At 39.8% G+C, this 22684-nt stretch overlaps 1 protein-coding gene across 4 annotated transcripts in view; it reads right to left on the bottom strand.

The window, feature by feature from the left end:
- The window catches only part of prkcz (protein kinase C, zeta), a 136146-nt gene that overhangs the window by 108222 nt on the left and 5240 nt on the right, over positions 1-22684 (bottom strand). For all 4 annotated transcript variants that reach the window (XR_010166565.1, XM_063892644.1, XM_063892654.1 and 1 more), the window contains exons 2-4: positions 19173-19294; positions 17798-17887; positions 16532-16582 (exon numbers count right to left, since the gene is read on the bottom strand). Coding sequence is in view for 3 of the 4 variants with exons in the window: in XM_063892644.1 (XP_063748714.1) it covers positions 16532-16582; positions 17798-17887; positions 19173-19294 (263 nt within the window). In the remaining variant the exon portion in view is untranslated. The remainder of the gene's footprint in view (positions 1-16531; positions 16583-17797; positions 17888-19172; positions 19295-22684) is intronic.

Genomic DNA, 22684 nt, shown 5'->3' with positions numbered 1-22684 from the left:
CCAGTATGATCACACAGAGCATTGACCACTGGTTAACCATTCAGCAGATTATTGGTGCATCAATAAACAGACCTTAAGGGTCTACTATGTTACGTAAAGAGGCTGGATGTGGCCTGGAATGGTCTCTAAATGGGATCAGGAGTTGCTGCAGCTATGCTGAAGTAATTGGACCAATCCCCAGCCTATACTTTAACCCCTCCCCTGCTAGGTCAGCACAACATCCACTGGATTAAATCCATTTCTCTCCCAGGATTACTGCACTGCTGCTGGGTCTAGAAACGATATGCGGAACTGCCTGTTTTATGTTTGGAGGATAATGACTAAAACACAGAGCTCAACCTCTGTCTGGGTTTTAAGGATTGTATAGATTTAAAGTGCTTTTATAGAGATGGCTAAAAAGGACAATTTTCATGTGTAACAAAGTCAACAGAAATTGTTTTGAGCTGATGGAGTATTTGATGTTCGTATTGTTTAGTAATACAATGCAAAATCTGAATACAATTATATTTCTAAGGTGTTAAGTGTAAATTGTCAAAAATGATCCTTTTTGTGGGATGTTGGAGGGGTGTGTCCCTGCCATTGTTAGTCTGACAGCAGCTGGCAGAGTTACACCGCAGAGACAGGAGCGTGTGATGTCTCACCTGTTATTATTTATTATATATGTTTGTGTTGTGTATGGTGATTGTACCGCAGCTGACAAACACAATGCACAATATTAGAGTGACTGAAACCAACAACTCCAGCGTGTCTGTTTAAAAATTCCAATTTGCAGGTAACACACGTGCAAGACTTAAAACAGACTTCAGCGTGCTATTAACCTAGTGTGCACAGATGTTTATTTTTTTATTAAGGAGTGCAGATTTAACAGACAATACATGTTTCACATTTCCTGGTTTTGGTTTTCCTGTTAGAGGAAGTTGCACTACTACCCCTCTTTTGTTACAAATAGGGAAACAAACAGAACCCCTCCACCCTCACAATAATTGGAAATTGGTCACAGCATCACACATCCTGATACATTTCACATGATAAAGGGGAAAAAAAGGCTGTTAAGACTCAGGGCACCAGGTGTTCTGTAGCCTGTGTTTTGACCTTATTGATAAGCAAGCAGCTTGTTACGATCTCAGTTTTTTTATTTAGTTTCCTGTTTTATTTAGATATTTAGTTTCTCCCGGTGTTTTTACTTCCTGTGTTTGCCCTCCTGTGTCTGATTGCTTCATCGTTGTCACCTGTTGCCCTCGTTTTTCTCCTCCCCTCCCCAGCTGTGTCTTGTCTTGTGATTATTCCCTGTGTGTCTTGTCGGTTCGTCATCGTTGTTCCCTATGTCTGGTCCCTGGTCTGCCTGTTTTGGATGTTCCCTGTTCTGCCCTCCTTTGTCCTCCTGCGTGTTCTGGTTTGTTATAGTTTTGTTTTGCAACTTTACCGTTTTGTTGTACTTTGCCTGCATCCCTAGTTTTGTGTTTTGTAACAGCTTTTTGCCAATTAAGAATGATAAATTAGTATATCTGCAATGTATAACCAGTTCATGCTCAGTCTCATGCAATTCTAACCCGGCCTATGAGGAGGCTGTTGTTTGCAAGGTATTGAACGACAGACCGTGCTTCATTTTGACCTAGTGACGCCCTCTGTCTCCCCCTTTCAAACTCTATCTCTATAATAAAGGCACAGGTGGCCCAAAGAAATAATAAAATAATGAAAAAAGCAGATATATTATTCATTTTATGGCTATTCATCTAACCCTATAATCAAGAGGTTTCCTGTTCACCATGACACTTTGGGGGCTTTTTGACTTCTGTGCCCAACGTCTCCCTTAAGGAGGTTGTAATAGACCTCAGGGTTACGTCCGTACAAAGGGTCCGTGTGGTTGTACTGAATTGACCAGTCATAAGACGGCCAGCGCCTTCCTTTCCTACGCCCCCAAATGTTTAAAAGTCAGGTTTGATATGTGCAAGCAGAATTCTACTTAAAGAGCAGAGTTAACCTCTCCATCAGACACCCTGGTGTGAGGTGGTTTCTCTGGGTGCTTTCTTGATAGTCCAATACTCAAGGGGCCATTCTATGCCCCTCCCTTTAAATATGTTTCACTAGCAGCTGCATGTATAACTCAAGTGTTGAATTAAAGCACGGGGATTTCTATCATGCAAATGGAGGTGATAACGGCACCTACGAATAATATAATTTGCTCAAGAGCATGTAAATCCAGCTCATTACACCAATCAGAAGCCACTGGAAGAATACACATGGAAAATGTAAGAGACCCCGAATTCAAAGACAGTATAAACAAACAAATCTCACATTAAAATGCTGGAGAGAACGCGCTGAGCAGACGGCAAACCATTGTCATATATCTAATGTTTTGTGTGGCTTCTGGTAAACAGCTATAAGAGAAATATCAAATACTGTATTTTTGTAATTTCTCTAAACAAGAAACCACTAACCTTATTACTGGGGAAAACACCAGAGGGAATTGAACCAAAAAGATCCCTACTTATCTCTCGTAATAAGAATAGCAAATACCAAAGAAATTACAAGGAATTGGTTCAAAGATAATAACTTCATTGACTCACAATGGAAGAATCTAGTACATGAAAAGTATGGAATGGGAAAAACAACCACAAGAATCAAAAAACAAGTCCATATTATTGATGGACAATGGGGAAAATGGGTTGGTTATAGAACATACAATATTTATAATGATCAGGTTGTAAGATCTGACAAGTGATGTACGTATTAGTATCATTGTTGTATCCATTATGTGTAAACTATACCTTATAAGTTATTAATTCGTTTTTATTTTCCTGATTTCTGGATTGGTATCTTATGTATATGAGGGGTTTTTTTGTATGGCTTGTAATAATAATCTTCAAATTTGAAAATTAAATGAAAAATCAGACGCAGTGGAAATGGATTCAGGAGAATGGGCACCAGGCAGCCTGTGCTTCTTGACAGTGGTCATCTGTGTCACTGCGCTCCACCTGCTGTTCAGCTTCGGATAAAACCAAGAGGCATTGCTAACCACATGCCCATGTGATGTCACAGGACAAATCCACAGGGTCAGGGTGGATGTTTGTTTAGAAAGCTTAGTGGTAGGACAAGACATGTGTTCATGTCTGTAAGTCAGATAAAGAGACATTAGCAGGAAAGCTAATGTGAGTTGTTGTTCAGAGTGTGTGGCTCGTGTGTTGTGTGGCAGGCTGCTGTCTGAAACCATCTGCTCTGCCCATCAGAGAACTGGAATGTTCTGATTCATGCAAACATTTGGTTTCCAATGTGTTATTCAAGCAGTTAATAGAGCAGATATGTATGGAGCCAACCCCAAAAATGCTGTTTCATTTCTGTTGGATTTCAAGTAGCAAAGGACTTCAAGTAAGATTCAGAATACAGAACTGTGGTAATGTGACGTTTGTATACCATCTTATAATCAATCAACTTTTGAGGCTACAAGGTTCAGTTTATCCCTGTTTATAGAAGTGTTTTTTTCATTCCTAAGCTATATCTGGGTCAAGAAGTGAGATATACTTAAATACATTTTGTTTGTATGATGTTCAGACGACCACATTGTAAAGAGAAATCATTTTACCTGTTCTGAATTGATCCTGAACTGTACAAATGGACATTAAACATTCACACAACACACAAAAGCAAAGGAAGCTGGAAGTAGTTGTGAAACAAACTAAAAAATGAGTTGATTGTGTTGTCTGTCTCCCTAATTCCAACATTTAGACTTGATGTGTGGGATTGGATTTCAGACACTGTTCAACAATCTTGCTCTTAAATCAGTCTGACCTTTAGGATAGTATACAGCCGCAGAAAAAAATAAGAGACCACTTCAGCATTATCCTTTTCTCTATTTTATTATTTCTCGACATGTCTTTGAGTTAAATGACTTTTTATTTTTTATTGTAATCTATAACTACTGACAACATTTCTCTGTGTTGGAATTGAACAGACACTGGAATGGCTGCCACACATGTAGAGAGAGATTTAAGAAACATTTGGAGTGGTCTCTGGTCCGCGGCTGTATATCTTGGGGTTCCCTACCATAATATGGTTTAGAATGCAGAACCTACCCTGTTTTTGGAAAACCTCTCAAATAAATTCATGCAAAATCAATGTAGAGAAAGCTAGATCAGATCAAATTTCAGTTGTTTTCGTCTTGAGGCTTTTGGGGTATTTTTTCTACTCTAGCTTTACACATGTTTTACACACATATATGGTTATTACAATGATCCAAGAGAATGTTAAATGGCATTTTTGTATATTTAATGTAAAATGTTCTTGCAGGAGGACCCTAAAACCCTTAACCAAATATATGCCAAGTTCAGTATTGTCAAAGTGCATTAAATATTTAAGAAAAAATCACAATCTGTCCAACAACACTACAGCAAGGTATCTATCTCTCTCTCTCTGTCTCAACTCTGTCTGCCTGTGTCCATCACTGCAGGGTAACAAGTGTTGGACGGACGGATCAGTTGGGCAACGTCTCAAACCGCAAATTACATTGGCCCACAAGAGCAAAGAACATAGCCAAAAGCTTTTAACACTAATTGAGTGTTTTAGGGAAGATTTCTCTCAGTTGTCACACTTATATCTTGTAATGTTGACAGCTGTGATCAATATCCTACTATTAGCAACAAATCACTTTTAGATCGAAGAGGAAATGATTGACTCTGCAGATCAGTGGTGTAAAGTGCATTTATTCAAGTAACATACTTTACTACAGTTTTAGATACTTGTACTTCACTTGAGCATTTAAATGTTATGCTTCTTTGTACTTCTACTCCACTACAGTTCAGAGGTTAATGGAGTACTTTTACTCCACTACATGTATTTAATCCTTTAGTTACTTTACAGATCTGGATTAATGATGGTAAATATAATCAGCCCTTAAATCAGACTTTAGTTCACCTGGAGTAAATCCAGCAGCTACCCTGCAGTATACAAAGCCATTCAAACTAGCTGCACCTTTACCAGCTCTGAGAACACTTTAATGATCAATCATTATAAAACATATCAGAGATATTATTCTGAAATGGACCAATCAAACAATGGCTTGAGAGACATTTTGAATGCAGGACTTTTACTTTCACAGAGTATAGTACAACATCTGTCTACTTCTTCCACCTCTGGTGCAGATCATACTGTAGCTGCTGAATAATGGAAGGTAGCATTAGTAAGACCAGAGGTGTTAAGCGAGGAAGCTGTGTGACATCATTCCACTGAACAGGGCCGCTGTATAGCCTGGAAGCTGCTGTAGTTTGCACTGTGTTGTTGTTGGAAGCATGTTGTGTTTTCCTCCTTGGGGGGCTGGCCAAAGTTTCATTGCAATGATTAATTCCTGTAGTGCATTACATAACACTATTGTTACAGCTGCAGCTGATGAACTGGTATCACTTTATGTGCTGCATGCAACAGTAAATGAATGCTGCTCGGCTGATTTGATGTGATGCAGTTTGTTGTTTATAAAACACAATTAACCTTCATTGATTCTTCTCAGTGGTGTGTGTTAAAATATGTAACCAATGATTCTGAGACTGTAATTAAAAAATGGTCGAACCCCCTGAAAAGATCTATTTCTGTATTAACCAACATAAAAGCTGAATTGATGAAAGACTAATTGAATAATGTCTAGTGTTGAAATTGAAGGTGTATTTTTTTAGGATCTTCAGGATTCTTTGAGATGATTGCACATAACTGTCAGTGGGTATAGGATTGGTTCCCAACAATAATAATATAACTTGCATTTATATAGTGCCTTTTATAAACCCAAGGACAGAGACGTATGCAGTAAATGTGTTTAAAGGGGCCCTATTCTGCTACTTTTCATTAAATATTTGTATTTCCTGCATTTTAGGGGACGTGGGTTCCCTTCATGTTCAAACAGCTCTTTATACTGCCTGTGCTGCAGCACCTCTTTTAACCCTGGTGAAGCACTGGTCAATAGAAGCGCGAGTGTAACATAGTGATGTCACCATGTTCAGGAAGTAAGCAAAGGATTTCAAAGGGAGTTTCTTATCCAATATCAGTATTTTGCCGAAGACATGTTGACATAAGAGTCTGGGGGTGAACCAATGACCCCCACCCCAATTGGTGGACGACCATTTACCCACTAATCATAGACACCACCTGAACCACAGACACCATTGATAAAGAAGGGCATAGAGTCAGAATTTCCCCCGTTTGTTTTATAGTCACTTTTTTCAGAGTTTCCTTCTTTTACATTCCATTATATAATATGAAATGCTTATATCCGGAGCAACTAACATACTGGCATGCTTACGGGAGTATCTTTCCAATGGACACTTCAACATGTTGACTGTGAAGGTGTTGAGGCGGGGCACATTTTCTAGATGGTTTTATGTTTCAGAACGAATAGAGATGTATAATAAAATGTGGTCTTAACCCTTGAATGGTTTCTACATTTATTGACAAGCTGTGTCCCTGTGTAAAATGAGTGTAATAAGACTCTAATTACGAAGTACTATGATGGCATTATTGGTTTTGCATGGTGTAATGTGGGTTTAAAAACAGAGTAATATGGCTGTAATGTGTTATAGGGGTGTAATTATGTGTAATAGGGTTGTAATAACAATGTAATACTGGTGTTACATTGTGTAATATAGCTCTAATAACAGTGTAACATTAGTATACTAAGGGTGTAATATGGGTGTAATGATGGTGTGTGTAATAATGGCATAATATAGACATAATACAGGTGTATTACCTGTGTAATAGGGTTGCAATAATGTGTAAAATGGGTGCAAAAACAGTAAAATATAGGTTTAAAGGTTGAAAATAGCAATCAACTAATTTTCCAAAATATTGAATACCCATTTAAGGGTTAAGCCATTGTGTAGTATAGGCCTACACCCCTAACTAGAGGCAATGTACCCTCATGAGGCCAAACTCAAATCAGAGATTGCCTCACCAATGGCAGGTGGGAGCTGGGCCCAGTCTCTCTTTGGCCCTCCCTCTTGATTTCTAAGAAACTATTGCATGCTGTTGGCTCTCGAACTATAGGTCCCTTACTGAATCTTTGTGGGTGTCAGACAACAAAGGAAATAAAAGTCAAAAGAACAGCAGGAGTTTGTAACTGCCACCCAAGATGGGTTGAAAAAGCCACCTGTGTGCTGGAACAGAGAGAGTGAGTAGAGGAGTGCAGTGACTCGGAGAGCAGGAAGAATTATTCTTTATCCTGAGGGTCAGGGAGTTTTTATTCTACTCCTTCAAGGCTCCTTTGACTACTCTGTTTACTGCTTTTTTGATACAGATGAAAATTGAGAGCCACAGAAGTCCCTTTACAACTGTTCACAGTGTATTGAACTTCAGACCTGTCATTGCAAAACAATATATGAATAACTTTTCATAACTTCCAGACTTCTTTATGTGTTTAACGACAGAAAGCCAGGGGCAGACATAGTGTTACAAATACTTTTTATAGTGATAAAAAAAAAACTGCTAAGATTATTTAAAATATTGTCTGATTGATATATGTCAAGATTTTGATGAAATTCAAACATTAAAAGAATTACCTTTGAAAATATAATTTTTTTAATGTTACTGAGGGAAACCACATGAAAGAGGCTTATTGATAGCGATTGCACGCACGTATGGTTCAAACAAATTTATGAGTGGAACATCCTGGTTTAAAGAAAGCCAGCCACAAGTAAGTAGTAATGTGCAGCAAGGCAGTCATTCATTTAAAAAAAAAGAACAACAACAGGGTGAGCAGGATCTACAAGTGATGCTGAGTTATCTGCATCGCCATTTCTCTAACCCGCTTATTACAGGGATACATACTAAATAAACCAACAACTTGATTCTTGATTACAAATGATCGTATTGCCTCCACTAAGAAAACAATAGTCTGTTCCACTGCATACCAATGGCAGGAACTGCAGTGACAGCAACGTGACTTAAAATGACAGAAGCTCTGATCGAGGTATTCTGTAACTGTCCAAGTCTGTTCACATTTTATTTTCCATTAACCAGTCTTTAAACAGTGTAGAGCCCATACCGTGTTCCTGTTAGTGTTTACTTCCTGTCTGTCTTCTTCTGCTGGTCCCATTAGTGTTTACTTCTTTTAGCGAAAATTAAAAACCTCTGGACTGTCCAAATTGACTAATCAGAATCAAGTATTCAACTAAGCTATGTAATAAGTACACTTTAAATTACTGCAGTGAGTGTCCAGGTTTTACTAACAATCACTAATCATACAAAAATGTCATATCACTAAGAAATTAAAAACGGATTGTTTTAAATAAGAAAATGGGACAAGAATACAGCCTGTTTTACAGTGGAAGCAAATGAATCCACAACTGACAGAAACAGTCAGATTATATCTTTGATTTAAGGCATTAAAGAGGATTACATCAGCCGATACAATTTATAAAAAGTAACGAGTACGCTGACTTTAGATTTTGAGTGTAGTGTCCCCATCTCTGGTTTCATGCCAATCATTGCATATGTGCTTGGGTTTCTTGAGCTAAAAGTACAAAAGCATTAAAACAAGCATCCATCACCATCAATAGCTCCTAATGTAACTCTTTTTCGGTTTAAGATTAAAGCCCCAGTCTGGCAGTGTAGTCTGATGTGATCAGTGATTCTAGGATGGGCGAAAATCCTTTGTATTCTACACCATTCTGAACAACTCTTTCCATTAAATAAAAAAAAGTCGGTTGGACAAACAGAGACATTATGTGCTGTTAGATATCCTCTACATTAACGTGTATACTCTGTGATGATGGCAGCTGATGTGGTGAGTGATGTGTTAGCAGGTGTTAGGAGTAGAATAACCAATCATGAGGAAAACAAATGCAGCTCCAGCTTCAGTTTAGTGACTCGCTGCACTGGTATCATGAGAGGTTTCCTGTGCCAGTCACTCAGGCATGGCAGGCAGCAGCCACTGAGTCCTGTGGTCTCCAGTTAAGCTGTTTAACAACTAACAGGCAGGCTGGAGCTCCATAATGCCGTCCCAAAGGGCCTCTAACCCGTACACAGGAGTACCTAGAAGAGATGCAGCTGCTGATGTGCAGAGGTACACATCCAGTAACAAGAGGAAATGGGAGCAGATGTATCATTGTGTAGCATTACATATCAAGGGCTGCATTGCAGACTGAGCATTATCCAATAATGCTATTAATAGGTCAGTGTCCAGTCAGCAAAACAGGAACATATCTATAAACCAGTCACACACACAGTCCTACACAGGCTCATAAATAGTTGCAAACGGCGCAGGGATCAATACACAGGATGACTCAGATTGCACAGAGCACGGCGGCTACAGCCTAAAACAGCCCATAATGCCCCCAAACCACATTTAGCCTCTGAGATGTAATACTCCAGCTCTGCATTCACCTAGAATTGCTGCAGAGAGCAAGTCAAGGACAGAGAGGCTGAATGTGCCATGTCACTTAAGGCTAAAAACGCCTTAAGCAAAACAGGCCATTAGCACCAGTCCAGCACCAGAGAAATACAGAAATGACACCGCTTAAATGTTCATATTTCTCCAGTCCATCGTAAACAACTTTAAAGGGGCTGTTTTCTGCTTTTTTTTCCTTCCTTTTGTTTCATAGAGGTTTTTGTGCATGTAAATGGTCTGCAAAGATTTAAATCCCAGTGTGCCCTCCAGAAGGAGTTTCCAGACATTTCTGTTCATCACTCCTGTCAGGCTTCAGTGCCTCATAAATCTTCTGCACACCTGATCAACAGGTTCAGAGGAGAAGACCGAGGGACTTTTGTTCACGATGTGATGTGTGCAGTCAGACATCTTAAATAAAATGTTTGGGTACACAGAATCAGATCATCTTGGTTATCCTCTTGACTATCAAGTGTCAAATGGGAAGTCTTTTGGCTTGGCCATGTCGTATGATAGCACACGTTTTGTATTCTGAGTGAAAAATGTTGGGCTCAGAGTTGATGATACTTGAGGTGCCATTGATTCACAATATGATGCGTTCAAGCTCTTTTCAGTAAAAATGAGTATTGGACGGATGTCAATTACAGAAAAACTTGTAATATAAAATAGACATTAGAGTTAGAATTAGTGTGTCACTTTCTAACAGTAGTTCTAAGCAGTATATAATACATAACTATAATAACTCACACCAATGTATTTCTTTTAACTCAGAGCAAACTACAGAAGAGACATCTGAATAATACTAAAGAGTGAGAAGTAGGATGTGACCCAATAACTACCATTCAAACACAAATCAGCTGCTGCCCAACGTCAGGACTAATAAGATTAAATAAAAGAAGAGTAGAATGAAAAGGCGATGGCAACTCAGTCTACAACAACAGGCTAATGGCTGATATCTCTAAATACTACAATATCCGGAGATACTCAGATACTAGTCCTAAAGGCACATCAGACCTGACCAACAACAGCTTCAGACCCATTGCACAAATCTGGGATTTTATAGTTTATTAGTGTTTGACACACTAATGACAAACTGAAAACTACCAAGAAGCATTCAAGGGCTCGCCGGCTATTCAGTATGACACTTCATAAAGTTTGAGGATTGAAGGAAATAGTGGTCAGTATCAGCGATATCACTTTGATAATTTGTGTCTAACACCATAAACACTGAATCCTGTTTTCCCATGATGCAACTCTTCTTGATAAATCCTAACAACACCAGCTCACTGTTAAAAACGTGTTCTGAAGACCAATGTAAAATAATCCTTATGATATCATCAGGGATTTCTCTCTGATTTTTAAAGCACCTCCAGAACCACAGAAGATATAAACATTCAATAAAACTGATATCAAAATCTATACACAACTCCATGAGACTTCCTCTTCTCTTTTTTAAGGATAGGGAAGAAAAAGTGAGGAATCAACACATTTCTCTTTACTCTTTGTTCTTTCAGTCTCTCCTCCAGGTAAGAAATCCTCTGGAACACCTCCAGACACACACGAACACACACACACACACACACACACACACACACACACACACACACACACACACAAATATACTGTATATACTCCGACAGATAGAGATTGAAAGGTATTTTAGTTGGTTTGATGTGTGCAAATGAGGTTTTTGAAGGTCAATCTAAACCATGTTTTGGAATGCCTTGCAAATGTTTAGTACAATCTTATATTCATTCTTACAGCATAACATTTAAAAAAAATGAGAGTCCTCTGACAGAGATGCTCGCGAGGATGTACAAGCTTCAGAAACAGCAAATAGAACTTTAGAGTCAATTTATGTCAAAAGAGATTACAATAGAAGCATTGAGGCAGTGTTGTCATATAATTCTACCTGCAACACAACCATAATATGAGGAAGATTGCACTCAAAACAACACGTCTGAATCCAAGAGCCTGTTATTATGGCTCACAATGCAACCTTTACACACACACACACACATGCACAGCAACACCATGTCTTAGTGTTTGGCAGGTGCAGCATCTGAGTGGCAAAACAGACAGACAGGGTAACAGAGCCACATACAGTGGAGCTAACACAGCTAGCAGGTAGCATGCACACAATACCAGCCTGCAGTGCGTGACACGACATGAATCAATCAGACACACTGATCATGAGGGCAGAATGATCTCCCGCAACACACGCACACAAACAAAGATCTGGGCAAGGACACGCTCGTCCACATCCATTGTCTCGCTGGAAACACAGACAGGTTTAAAAAAAAAAAGACGGATGGGAGGATGGATGGATATGGATGGATGGATGGAAGGATGCAAGGGGGTAGATAGCTCACCGGTTTGCCTTCTTCCTTTCTGTCCACCTCTTTCAGCACATTATCCAGGCTAAGTGTCGGCGTGTGTATATGTGTGTGTGTTTGTGTATGTGTGATGAGCCGGCAAGGATACACACTGCTACATCCCCTCCTCTTCCTCTCTCTCTAACGATCCCTCCCTATTTCTCTCTCCTCCCTGGGCTTTATTTCATTATTTGTTCTAACCCCCCCCCCCCTCTCCTCACAGCTGATAGAGTTGCCTTGCTTTTGTGAAGGCTGTTTGATTCTCTCTCTGTCTGTCCCTCCCTTTTTTCTACGTGTGATCCCTGATGAAGAGAGGTTTTTTTAGCGTGGAAGGCACAGCAAAAAATAGAAGGGAAGAAGAAGAAAAACACCCGGAGTGCCTGCCTTGTGTATTAAGAGCTGATATCTCAGTACAATGCCCTCCCTCTCCCCCTCTCTCTCCCTGTCTCTCACTTCCACAGTGTCCCTCGCCCGCCTCTGTGTGTGATGCAGCGCACTGTAGGCTCCTCCCTGGAGAGACAGCGGTGCCACACTGCTGAGAGAAAGAGAGGGGGATGCTGGGTAAAAATTGGAGGCAGTGGGGAGGGGGAAGTGAAGGGTGGGGCTGAGCGTTGGATGGGCGGTGCTTGGTGGTGGTGGTGGTTGGGGGCTGGGGGGGAATCCGGTGCAAGGCAGGGCAGCCTGCACTGAGCGCATCATCCGGGATTTCAAAACCATCCATCGCTCTCTCTCTATCCACACAGAGGGGGGTCTGTTCAATCAAACACACGCACGCACGCGCGCACGCACACGAGCGCGCACACACACACACACACACACACACACACACACACACACACACACACACACACACACACACACACACACACACATACACACACACACACTTCAAGGCTAAGGAAAAGCAAGCTGCTTTCAGGGGGACTCTTGTCTATTGTTGTCAGCTCCACCTTTTGATTGAGTCTTCAGGGCACGGTTTGTCAGTTTAAAACTAATGTTATGTTTTCGTAGATTGCTATTATTATTTACTTTTGCATCACATTTGGAGGGGGTTGGGATGTTTGAAAAGATCAAATCGGCACACATGTTGAAATTAGCTACAATGATTAGTCAACAAAACAAACGAAATGGAAAATGTGCTGTTCCCAGCCTCTTATGGAGATGTCCTGCTCTTTTTGTTTTATATCATAAATAAGGAATTTGATGGAATTTTGTTTTGACTGAAACAAGACACTTTAAAGTCACCAAGCTGGTGTGTATGCCTCTTAATGTTCTGACATTTCATAGAGAAACAACAAATCAATATTTCTAGAAATCAATTGACAGAATAATTGATAATCAGAGAAATCATTAGCTGCTACCCTAAATTCCCCATGTTGGATAAATGTCCAGTCCTGAAGATATCTGCATGCCAATATTGAGTCATATGGTGTCTGGTAAAAGCCACAGCCCAAAACTCTTCCATTAGGAGAATCGCACGGCGCTTTGAAAAACAATGCAACTATAAAAACACAAATGTGCCAAAACACATGCAGAAAAAGAAACATATACACCAACTTTAAAACACAATTGTTGACGTATTGTAGGGATTATAAAGTTAGCCAACTCTTACTTTTGATGGAAAGTAACCTATAATGTAAGTCTAATTTTATTGCAGATCTGCTGTAAGCAAGCTAGCGAACCTAGCTAACCAGAAATCCCAGATGGAATCATGTGATCACATTGTTCAAATAAGCCAATAAAACATACATTTTTTGCTACATTTCCAACAACAAGGACAGTTGGCCAACTTCATAATCCCCGAACGTGAACAAGCTTTTATCCAAATGGAAATGTTTGTTTTTTTTGGCTAGTCAACGAAGTACATAGTCATTGAAAAACTTACTGGCAAGTAGAAGTGGGCTTTATCTGACAAACATGATACCCAGCGCTAAAAAGTGGACAAGGAGGTGATTAACTCCTTCAAGCACGGTCCAATATTCGCAAATACATTTGGATGAATGATGGTAAATATGATCAGCCCTTAAATCAGACTGTAGTTCACCTGGAGTAAAGCCAGCAGCTACCCTGCAGTATACAAAGCCATTAAAAGTAGCTGCACCTTTACCAGCTCTGAGAACACTTTAATGATCAATCATTATAAAACATATCAGAGATATTATTCTGAAAAATACTCAACATGAATATTGGGTACTTTTGGTATTCTTCAACAATACGCCAATTGTACTTTTACTAAAATAAGATTTTGAATGCAGGACTTTTACTTGTAACAGAGTATTCCTTCTCTTTGGTAGTTCTACTATTACTTCAGTACAACATCTGAGTACTTATTCCACCTCTGATTACTCAACAGCAGCACCCTTTCCCAAACCACTGTCCTGTGACTTATATTTTCCCCTTAAGGTCAATGCAGCCACCATTGTAATGGAGTGGTAGCAAGAATCAATGAATGACAATTCTAAATCCCACCAACAGAAAGCCAAGCGCTCTGAATGGCAAGATCCCAGTGGAGGAGATTCAAATTGTTGCTGTGTTTTGTTTTGTTTTGTATTTTTGTTGAAGTGACCCTTTGATGGTTCAACATATATTCGCAAAGAATTAGCAACTGCATATTTTATCAGGAGTCTTGAATCGCAGTGTGATCCTCCCTCCTCCACTATTTCTCTCCTCCTCCTCTCTGAAAAAAGCTCTTCCCTTCCCTTGTCATGGTCATCAACAGCAAGCAAAAACGGGTTTCAATTTTAAAGAGAACAAAACAGGGGCCTCAACTATTACACGTAGAATATAAAACATCCCCCACAGAGCACAGCAAGCACAGCTTTACACAACACACAGAAGCTAACGTGTGTGTGTGTGTGCGTGCGTGCGTGCGTGCGTGCGTGCGTGCGTGCATGCGTGCGTGCGTGTGAGACTGTACAAGTGTGTATCGTGTATTACCTACCTACAGAAGGACACTCTGCTCTTCACACAGTAAACCAGTATTCTGTCTCAAAAGCACATGGCCCCCATCCCATTGAACACACACACACACACGAGGACACAGCACAGGAGTGCTGCTGAAACATGCTGTCACAGCACATAGACAGGGAGGGAGTGCAGCAAACAACTAGTACATGAGACACAGCAGCAGCAGTGACTCACCACATTCACTGAGCGGATACCAGAGATAAAAAACAATCTTTCACACCGAGCTGCCATCTATTACCAGACAAACGGAAGTTCCTGTGCTGGAGACAGAATCTATCCAGTGTGTATTAGCCCCACAGGTGAAATGTTACTAACAACATTTGCTCAAGTACTGTACTTACTGTAAATACAATTAGAGTGAATTGTTTTCTTTTTATGCCACTTCACACCTCAGCTACACTTAGGAAGCCAATACTGTACCTTTTACTCCTCCCCTTTAGTTACAGGTTAGTTACCCGCTTTATAATTATTATTTTTACTGGCTGATAGTTAGACTATTCTACTACTGCAACACACTCTGTAATAACTGTACAATATATACCTATACTTCCACTGCTGTTATCTGCTATCACACTACTTCTATATGCTTCACCCTTTTTATTTATGTTTTAAATACTGCACTGTACTTACTGTGGTCTACCTGGATGGGTTCTTAATTAACTGTCATTTCTATCCCTATTATTTTATGCATGCCTCTTAATTAATATGTTGCCTCTTTTGCTGTAACAATGTAAATGTCCCCTCTGTGGGACGAATAAAGGTATTCCGATTACTTCACAGATTAACTCCTAAATAAACATGTTGACATATAGGTTTAAAGCAGCAGTATATTGTTTAAAAGTATTTTAAATGAGCTCCACATTTACCAGCTAAGATAGAAACTGGAATGCATCAATAAACATAAAACAGTGATTTCATTTATATTATACAAAAATGGGCCATTATGCTTACCATAGGAATATTAGTACTGATACTATTGGTACTTTAAGTATATTTTGTTGCCAATACTTTTACCTGTAACACTATTTTTATAATATAGTTTGCTGCTTTTACTTAGGTAAAAGATGTGAGGACTTCTTCAACCTGTGCTGGAATGGTTGTCTGCTCAGCATGATGTCAGTAAGGATGTCAGTCTTGGAAATCCAAGAATCCCCTTGGCACGTCATTGCAAAGCATTTTATTATTATTCATGTTAATGTTTTGTGAGGCTAATGTCTTGCCTTCATTTTATTTTATTTGGGCTTTGCTTAAGGTTTTTGTGGCATTTTATTCAGGTTGTGTGATCTTACAGCATAGAATGCTCATCTGTTACTCTCTGCTCATTTCTTCTTCAAATTGTTTCATCTGTAGTCTCTGTAGAGGCAGATTATAGATGCTGCAAAAGTGTTTTGCTCAAATTGTCGCAGGTTAATCTCTGAAAGTGTGCATGTAGATGTAAACATGCATGAGGGCCTCCATTGTTGACTGCCTTCGAAGGTGCTTGCCTTTAAAACAGCTTGTCGTCGCTCTTGTCAGTTGGAAAACATAAAAAATTCAAGTTTACTGACTTCAGCTGGCTGGAATACACCTCTGACTGTGAAACTGGATGATCTAACTGGAACTCTGTGACTGCTGTTAACTCTGGATCATGGCTCACTGGGTACTGAGACCATAGAACTTACATTGTGTTCTTCAGAGCTGCAGAGGGTCTATCAGATGAGTCCAAAGAGAGATCTCACCCACCTCCACTTTGTGCTATAGCACCATAGCCAGGTACATGCTTCCCCTGTCTTAACGGTGCCTTTGGCACTCTTAGAGGGGATAGAGAGTGAAACAGAAGTGATTTACTCACTGTTCTCTCCGGGGCAGGGCATGCCAGGCCGCTCTGGGATACTGGGGAACACTGCAAAGACAGTAAATAAAGAAAGTGTCATTTACAATTGCCAAGCAGAAGTATGATACGATAATACTTTATTGTCAGATCAAGTCTGACATTCTTGTAGCGTGACAGCAGCTCCATTTGCAATATAAAGGATAAATATGAAGACACGATACAAGGAAACAGACATTTAACATAACATTACAATCACTGAAAACCACATGCTCAAAGACCCTCTATTGTACAGCTGACCCTGGATTTCCCTTGACTGGTGCACAAGGGACTTACTTTATTAAATTGTGAGACCCTGTATCTCCCATTTGATTGTAAATTCACTGTTCAGAACATTATCAGCCTCACTATGTTGTTATGGTAGGCTGATTCATAGGTGGGAAACATTTACGCACAGCTAATGAAAATGAAAACCCTAACATATACAGTATCTCACAAAAGTGAGTACACCTCTCACATTCTGAGACATCATGTTACATGATAACGACCCCGAACACACCTCCAAGATGACCACTGCCTTGCTAAAGAAACTGAGGGTAAAGGTGATGGACTGGACAAGCATGTCTCCAGACCTAAACCCTATTGAGCGTCTGTGGGTCATCCTCAAACGGAAGGTGGAGGAGCGCAAGGTCTCTAACATCCACCAGCTCCGTGATGTCATCATGGAGGAGTGGAAGAGGACTCCAGTGGCAACCTGTGGAGCTCTAGTGAACTCTATGCCCAAGAGAGTTAAGGCAGTTCTGGAAAATAATGGTGGCCACACAAAATATTGACACTTTGGGCACAATTTGGCCATTTTCACTGAGGGGTGTACTCACTTTTGCTGCCAGCGGTTTAGACATGAATGGCTGTGTGTTGAGTTATTTTGAGGGCACACTAAATTGACACTGTTATACAAGCTGTACACTGACTACTTTACATTGTATCAAAGTGTCATATCTTCAGTGTTGTCCCATGAAAACATATAATAACACATTTACAAAAATGTGAGGGGTGTACTCACTTTTGTGAGGTACTGTATGCAATCCAGATAAACAAATACCAAAATATGCACATAAGGAAATCCATGACTGAGATGCTTGCATTAAGTTTATGATACTTTCATCCCTTTGATATAATGATGTAAACGTGTTTAAAGCCTTCTTAAGTTGTCAATCGGAGCAAATAGAGTAATTATTTCATTGAAGGATTTATTTAGAAATCAAAGTAAAAGTAGGACAGACTCACCGTGCAGCAGTAGTCCAGACCTCTTGGTTCGATTGTATATACGGAAAGCCTCCTCCAGCTCCATCTGAGACGAGATGGTACAAGGGTCCCCTAAACACACACACACAAAAAAGTTTTCAGGTGTTTAGACCCAAGTTTGTATGGCTTTGTTTTGATTTGTCATGTCATGGAAACAGAACATATATCAGCAAAAGACAATGGACTACATATAAAATGATTATGAAATGAAATAATTAATTTGCATACAGGCCATAACAGATTGGAGGGAAACGGACAGTGGTTTCAAATGTGTGAATTAAATGAGAAAAAACTGCAAAAGGAAAAAATCGAAAGGTCGATGGGACTTACCACTCTAGTAAAATACAAACAAACTTAGAAAAAATCCATCCAGGTACGTAACAAATGATATAAATATGTCTCGACATATTTTTCTCAAACCAAATGTGTCATATCAGCCTCTGAAAACCTGATGCAGAAGCCTCGGACCATGAACCCTCAACTTCATACAGGTTCTTGTCAAATTCAAAAGAGGACGACTGGGATTTGAAGACAGATCTAGAGGGGAAGATATTAAATAAGGCCAGTTGTTCCCAACTTTTCGACTTAGGAACCCTTCTGACACTTTGCAACGTCAACAGAGTGGTGCTAGAAGGAGTCCTTAACACAGAAATGAGTAAGCCTTTTGGAATATTTATGTCCCCTCATCTTGAAGTCAATGGTTTTTTGAATATGTTTTTGGTTAGATGCAGTAATGAGATGTTCACGTTTTGTTCTACGACATCAAATACGTCAGGTAATAGCCCACTGTTGAATGTGTGAAGATTGTAAGTGTCTTTATAAAAGCGTTTGCTAATAAGTGACTATATGAGACTGCTAAACGTCATCAGGCCAAAACATTAGCTGTATTTATGTGCGATGGTGATGTTAGATCATGTGACCGTGATGTAGTTTCCTTATAGCATTACGTTAACTATTTGCTTCTAGTGATTGCATTTATGATTGAACTAAACTAAAAGCTGGGATAATAAGTGGAAATTATCCAGCTGAACAGAACGTTGAAGTATCTTTCATGTATGTGCCACAGATCTTACTTCTTGCCACATTCCATAATCCTATGGGACATTTTCATTAGTTTTTGTTGAGGGAGCCCTTGAGATGCTAACTTCCGGGTCGGCCTACAAAAACACGCCATCACTCCCCTATGATAAAGGCTGTTGTAGTGTGGACAGCTGGTCACGAGCATTGTGTGAGGTGGAACTGAATGCCTGAATGAAGGTTTGTGCTTTCTGGCCACCGTGCTGCATGTGTTATTAGGACACAGCAGGTACTTCCGGGATAAGACTGAGCACAGTGTTTGGATGTGAGCCACACCCACCTTCATCATCGATCCACTTTAGTGTGATGGGCTGCTGCTTGGCAACGTTGCACAGCATCCTAACCTCCTCACACAACTCCACAAAGGTTACCGTGGCTGCCAAGTCTGCGATCAACATGTCCCTGAAACAGAAACAAACACACAGAAAATATCAAGATCGACTCACTTTGTCTAAGTGGGCTAGAGATCAAGAGATCCCTCAGGGGATTCCAGTGAGTCAACAAAACCAAAGAGAATTTATCTCCCTCTTGTTGAATTTACAGTAAACTTCCACTTTTGATACTGTAGCCTAAATTAGCGGTTGATTATTTTAAGTCAGGGTGCCCAAACTTTTCATCTCGCGCCACATACAGAAAGTATACGAAGGTTATATACAAAAAGGTTTGGCAGCTCATGCCTTAAACAGAAGCCTCAGATTGCTTTAATAAGGGGAAATAGGAAGGGTCATGTGGGAAGGGTCTATTTCAAATTTGTTAAGCAAATAAGATATTGGGCTTTTTTTTATATCAACTAAGGTTTGTTAGAAAATGTTTTCAACTTTAATTGACTGAATTTATTTGAAAAGTTAGCTTATTAACATATGAATACTACCGTGTAATATCTGTTTATATGTATATTAAAGGAGTCCAATAAAAGAAAGCATCAGTTTCAGACAGTACTTGGACGTGCAATGTGTTTGACAGAGTGAAGGATGGAAAGGAAAGGAAAATGTTCGGGGGATTTAAAGCAGAGTTAATAACACACTGCTAGTTAATGACACTGGGCATTCTGTGCTGACTCAGTCTCAGCTGTTTACATGCCTGCAGTCAACTGAAATTGCCCATTCAGAATATCCACTGTCTGGCCAAAAAAAGGCCCACTCTAATATTGGTTGGACCGCCTTTAGCTTTGATTACGGCACGCATTCGCTGTGGCATCGTTTCCACAAGCTTCTGCAATGACACAACTTTTATTTCTGTCTTGCATTCATTTTTCACCAAGATCTTGTATTGATGACGGGAGATTCAGACCACTGCGCAAAGTCTTCTCCAGCACATCCCTAAGATTCTCAATCGGGTTCAGGTCTGGACTCTGTGGTTGCCAATCCATGTGTGAAATGATGTGTCATGCTCCCTGAACCACTCTTTCACAATCTGAGCCCGATGGATCCTGGCATTATCATCTTGGAACATGCCCGTGCCTTCAGGGAAGAAAAATCCATTGATGGAATAACCTGGTGATTCAGTTTATTCAGGTAGTCAGCTGACCTCATTCTTTGGGCACGTTGCTGAACCTAGACCAGACCAACTGCAGCAACCCCAGATCATAGCACTGCCCCCACAGGCTTGTGACCTTTTTTTTGGCCGGGCAGTGTATTAAGCAGGTGTTATACGTTATCACCTAGAATTTGAGACAAAAAGATGATTTATAGAGGTGTGCAGTGATAACGTATTTTAATAGGACGACCCAAAAGTCATCTTGCACTAGTTCCCTTGACAGAAAAACAATGGGATATTTTTATTAGATTAAGGAATATTACAGAAAAAAAGATCCTAAGTTTAGGATTTCAAGTTTTGTTCAGCAAGTTAATCTCCAAATATTATATTCAGCATATATGCAACATCCAATGGCTATAAGCAAACTACATCAGGTTCACAGGACTAGTCACCACCACAGCTAAGTTAAAGGCGGCTAATGTCAAGCATGATGGCGTTTAGTAGTCTTATTTAGACACTGGATGCAACCAAAGGCATCATTTATACTGGGGAAACTGGGGACATGTCTCCACCACTTTTAGAAATGGACAATTTTGTCCCCACCACATTGCATTAGGATCATTTGTTAGAAATGTTCTGGAAATAGCGTGCACAGAGAATTGTACACTTTGAGGTTAATTTGCACAACAGAACATCAATCTGGAGGATTGTTCACACTTTTTGGTGTATTTCTGGTAACCCAAGTGGTGCAGTTTGGAGCTGCGACAGGTGGCTAATAGTTGCTGGAAACTCCACATGTAACAGCCAGCCTGGAGGTGTAGAATGTTTTCAGGTAGAGAGGGTCTACAGAAGGGTGTTATCAAGTGGCACTGTGGGACTTGTAGAGGTGGGAGAGTACTCATACATTTCACTTGAGTAAACATAGAAATATTACAGAGTAAAAATACTATGTTACACGTAGAAGTCCTGCATACAAAATCTTACTTGAGTTAAAGTAAAAGGTATTGGCATCAAAATATACTTAAAGTACGGAAAGTACTTCCCAATCTCAAATTATTTATATCAATTTCCTAAATTATTATTATTGATGCATTAATGTGTTCGTCATAGCTGCTAAAGGTGGAGCTAATGTAATCACTTTATATACTGCTGCTGGATATCCTAACCTATTGTTTATATCATAGTTTATTTATTAGTTTATTTATATTTTGTATAAAATATAAGTAGTACAGTAAAAGTAAAATATTGGCTTACAAAATGTAAAGCGGAATCGTAGTGCATGAACTGAATATACTTGAAGAAAGTACAAATACCGCTAAATCTTTCTTAAGTAGAGATCTTGAGTTAATTGACTTGACTGACCCCTAGGACTAAAAGTGAGCACATCTCGGCCTCTGCTGCTTCAATTAGGACCATTCTTTAGTTCAATATGTCTCGTTAAAGTTCCAGGAAGGTTAACCCTTACACTATGCCCTCATTAGAATTCTGAGGATGTAAAGCAGACTGTTGGGACACACAGTGATCGTTACTGATGGCCATAAAAGATTTGTTTACCATCTTGTTTTGAATGTTAAAGTGAAAATGAAAGCACAAAGTGAATGTCCTTACTGTCCTTTAAAAACCCTTCTCAGTGGACCACTCTTTTAAATAAGGGTGTGCATGTTCAGTCTCAACAGCCACCCTCAGTGCTCTGATGTGGGCGCTGCAGTACATATTCACACAGCTTATTATTTCTAAAAATACAATGTCATTCAGCTTCCTCAATGTACCTGCTATATATACTTATATATGTACAGGAGCAATGTTTCTGACAGGAGTGTGTGTGTGTGTGTGTGTGTGTGTGTGTGTGTGTGTGTGTGTGTGTGTGTGTGTGTGTGTGTGTGTGTGTGTGTGTGTGTGTGTGTGTGTGTGTGTGTGTGTGTGTGTGCGTGTATTAATGGTGAGTGTTTGTTGGACCCTGACAAGGTGAGGCAGAGACAGCTTGCTTCCCAGCAGGCATTGCTCCAAACAGTCAACACCCACGCATGTCAATGTGGAATGATGTCAACACACGCTCGCGCACACGCACACGCACACACACACACACACACACACGAATGGATGATGATATAGTATACTCACTTTGACATTAGATCTGTTATTTAACATATTACTTCTTGACATTATATCAACACCACAATAACTTAAACCTAACATTTTGCTATATTAGATGATATGATGTAAGAAGGGACATGGAAAGCTCTCTGTAATCTGCTCTGTAACTATGGCTGACCCTTGCACTATTTGCTCTTAAAACTCAAGAGTCCTGAGCACACT

This window comes from Eleginops maclovinus, chromosome 1 (assembly GCF_036324505.1).
Source record: "Eleginops maclovinus isolate JMC-PN-2008 ecotype Puerto Natales chromosome 1, JC_Emac_rtc_rv5, whole genome shotgun sequence".
NCBI classification, from domain to species: Eukaryota; Metazoa; Chordata; class Actinopteri; order Perciformes; family Eleginopidae; genus Eleginops; species Eleginops maclovinus.
This window is presented reverse-complemented; position numbering and strand designations above follow the sequence as displayed.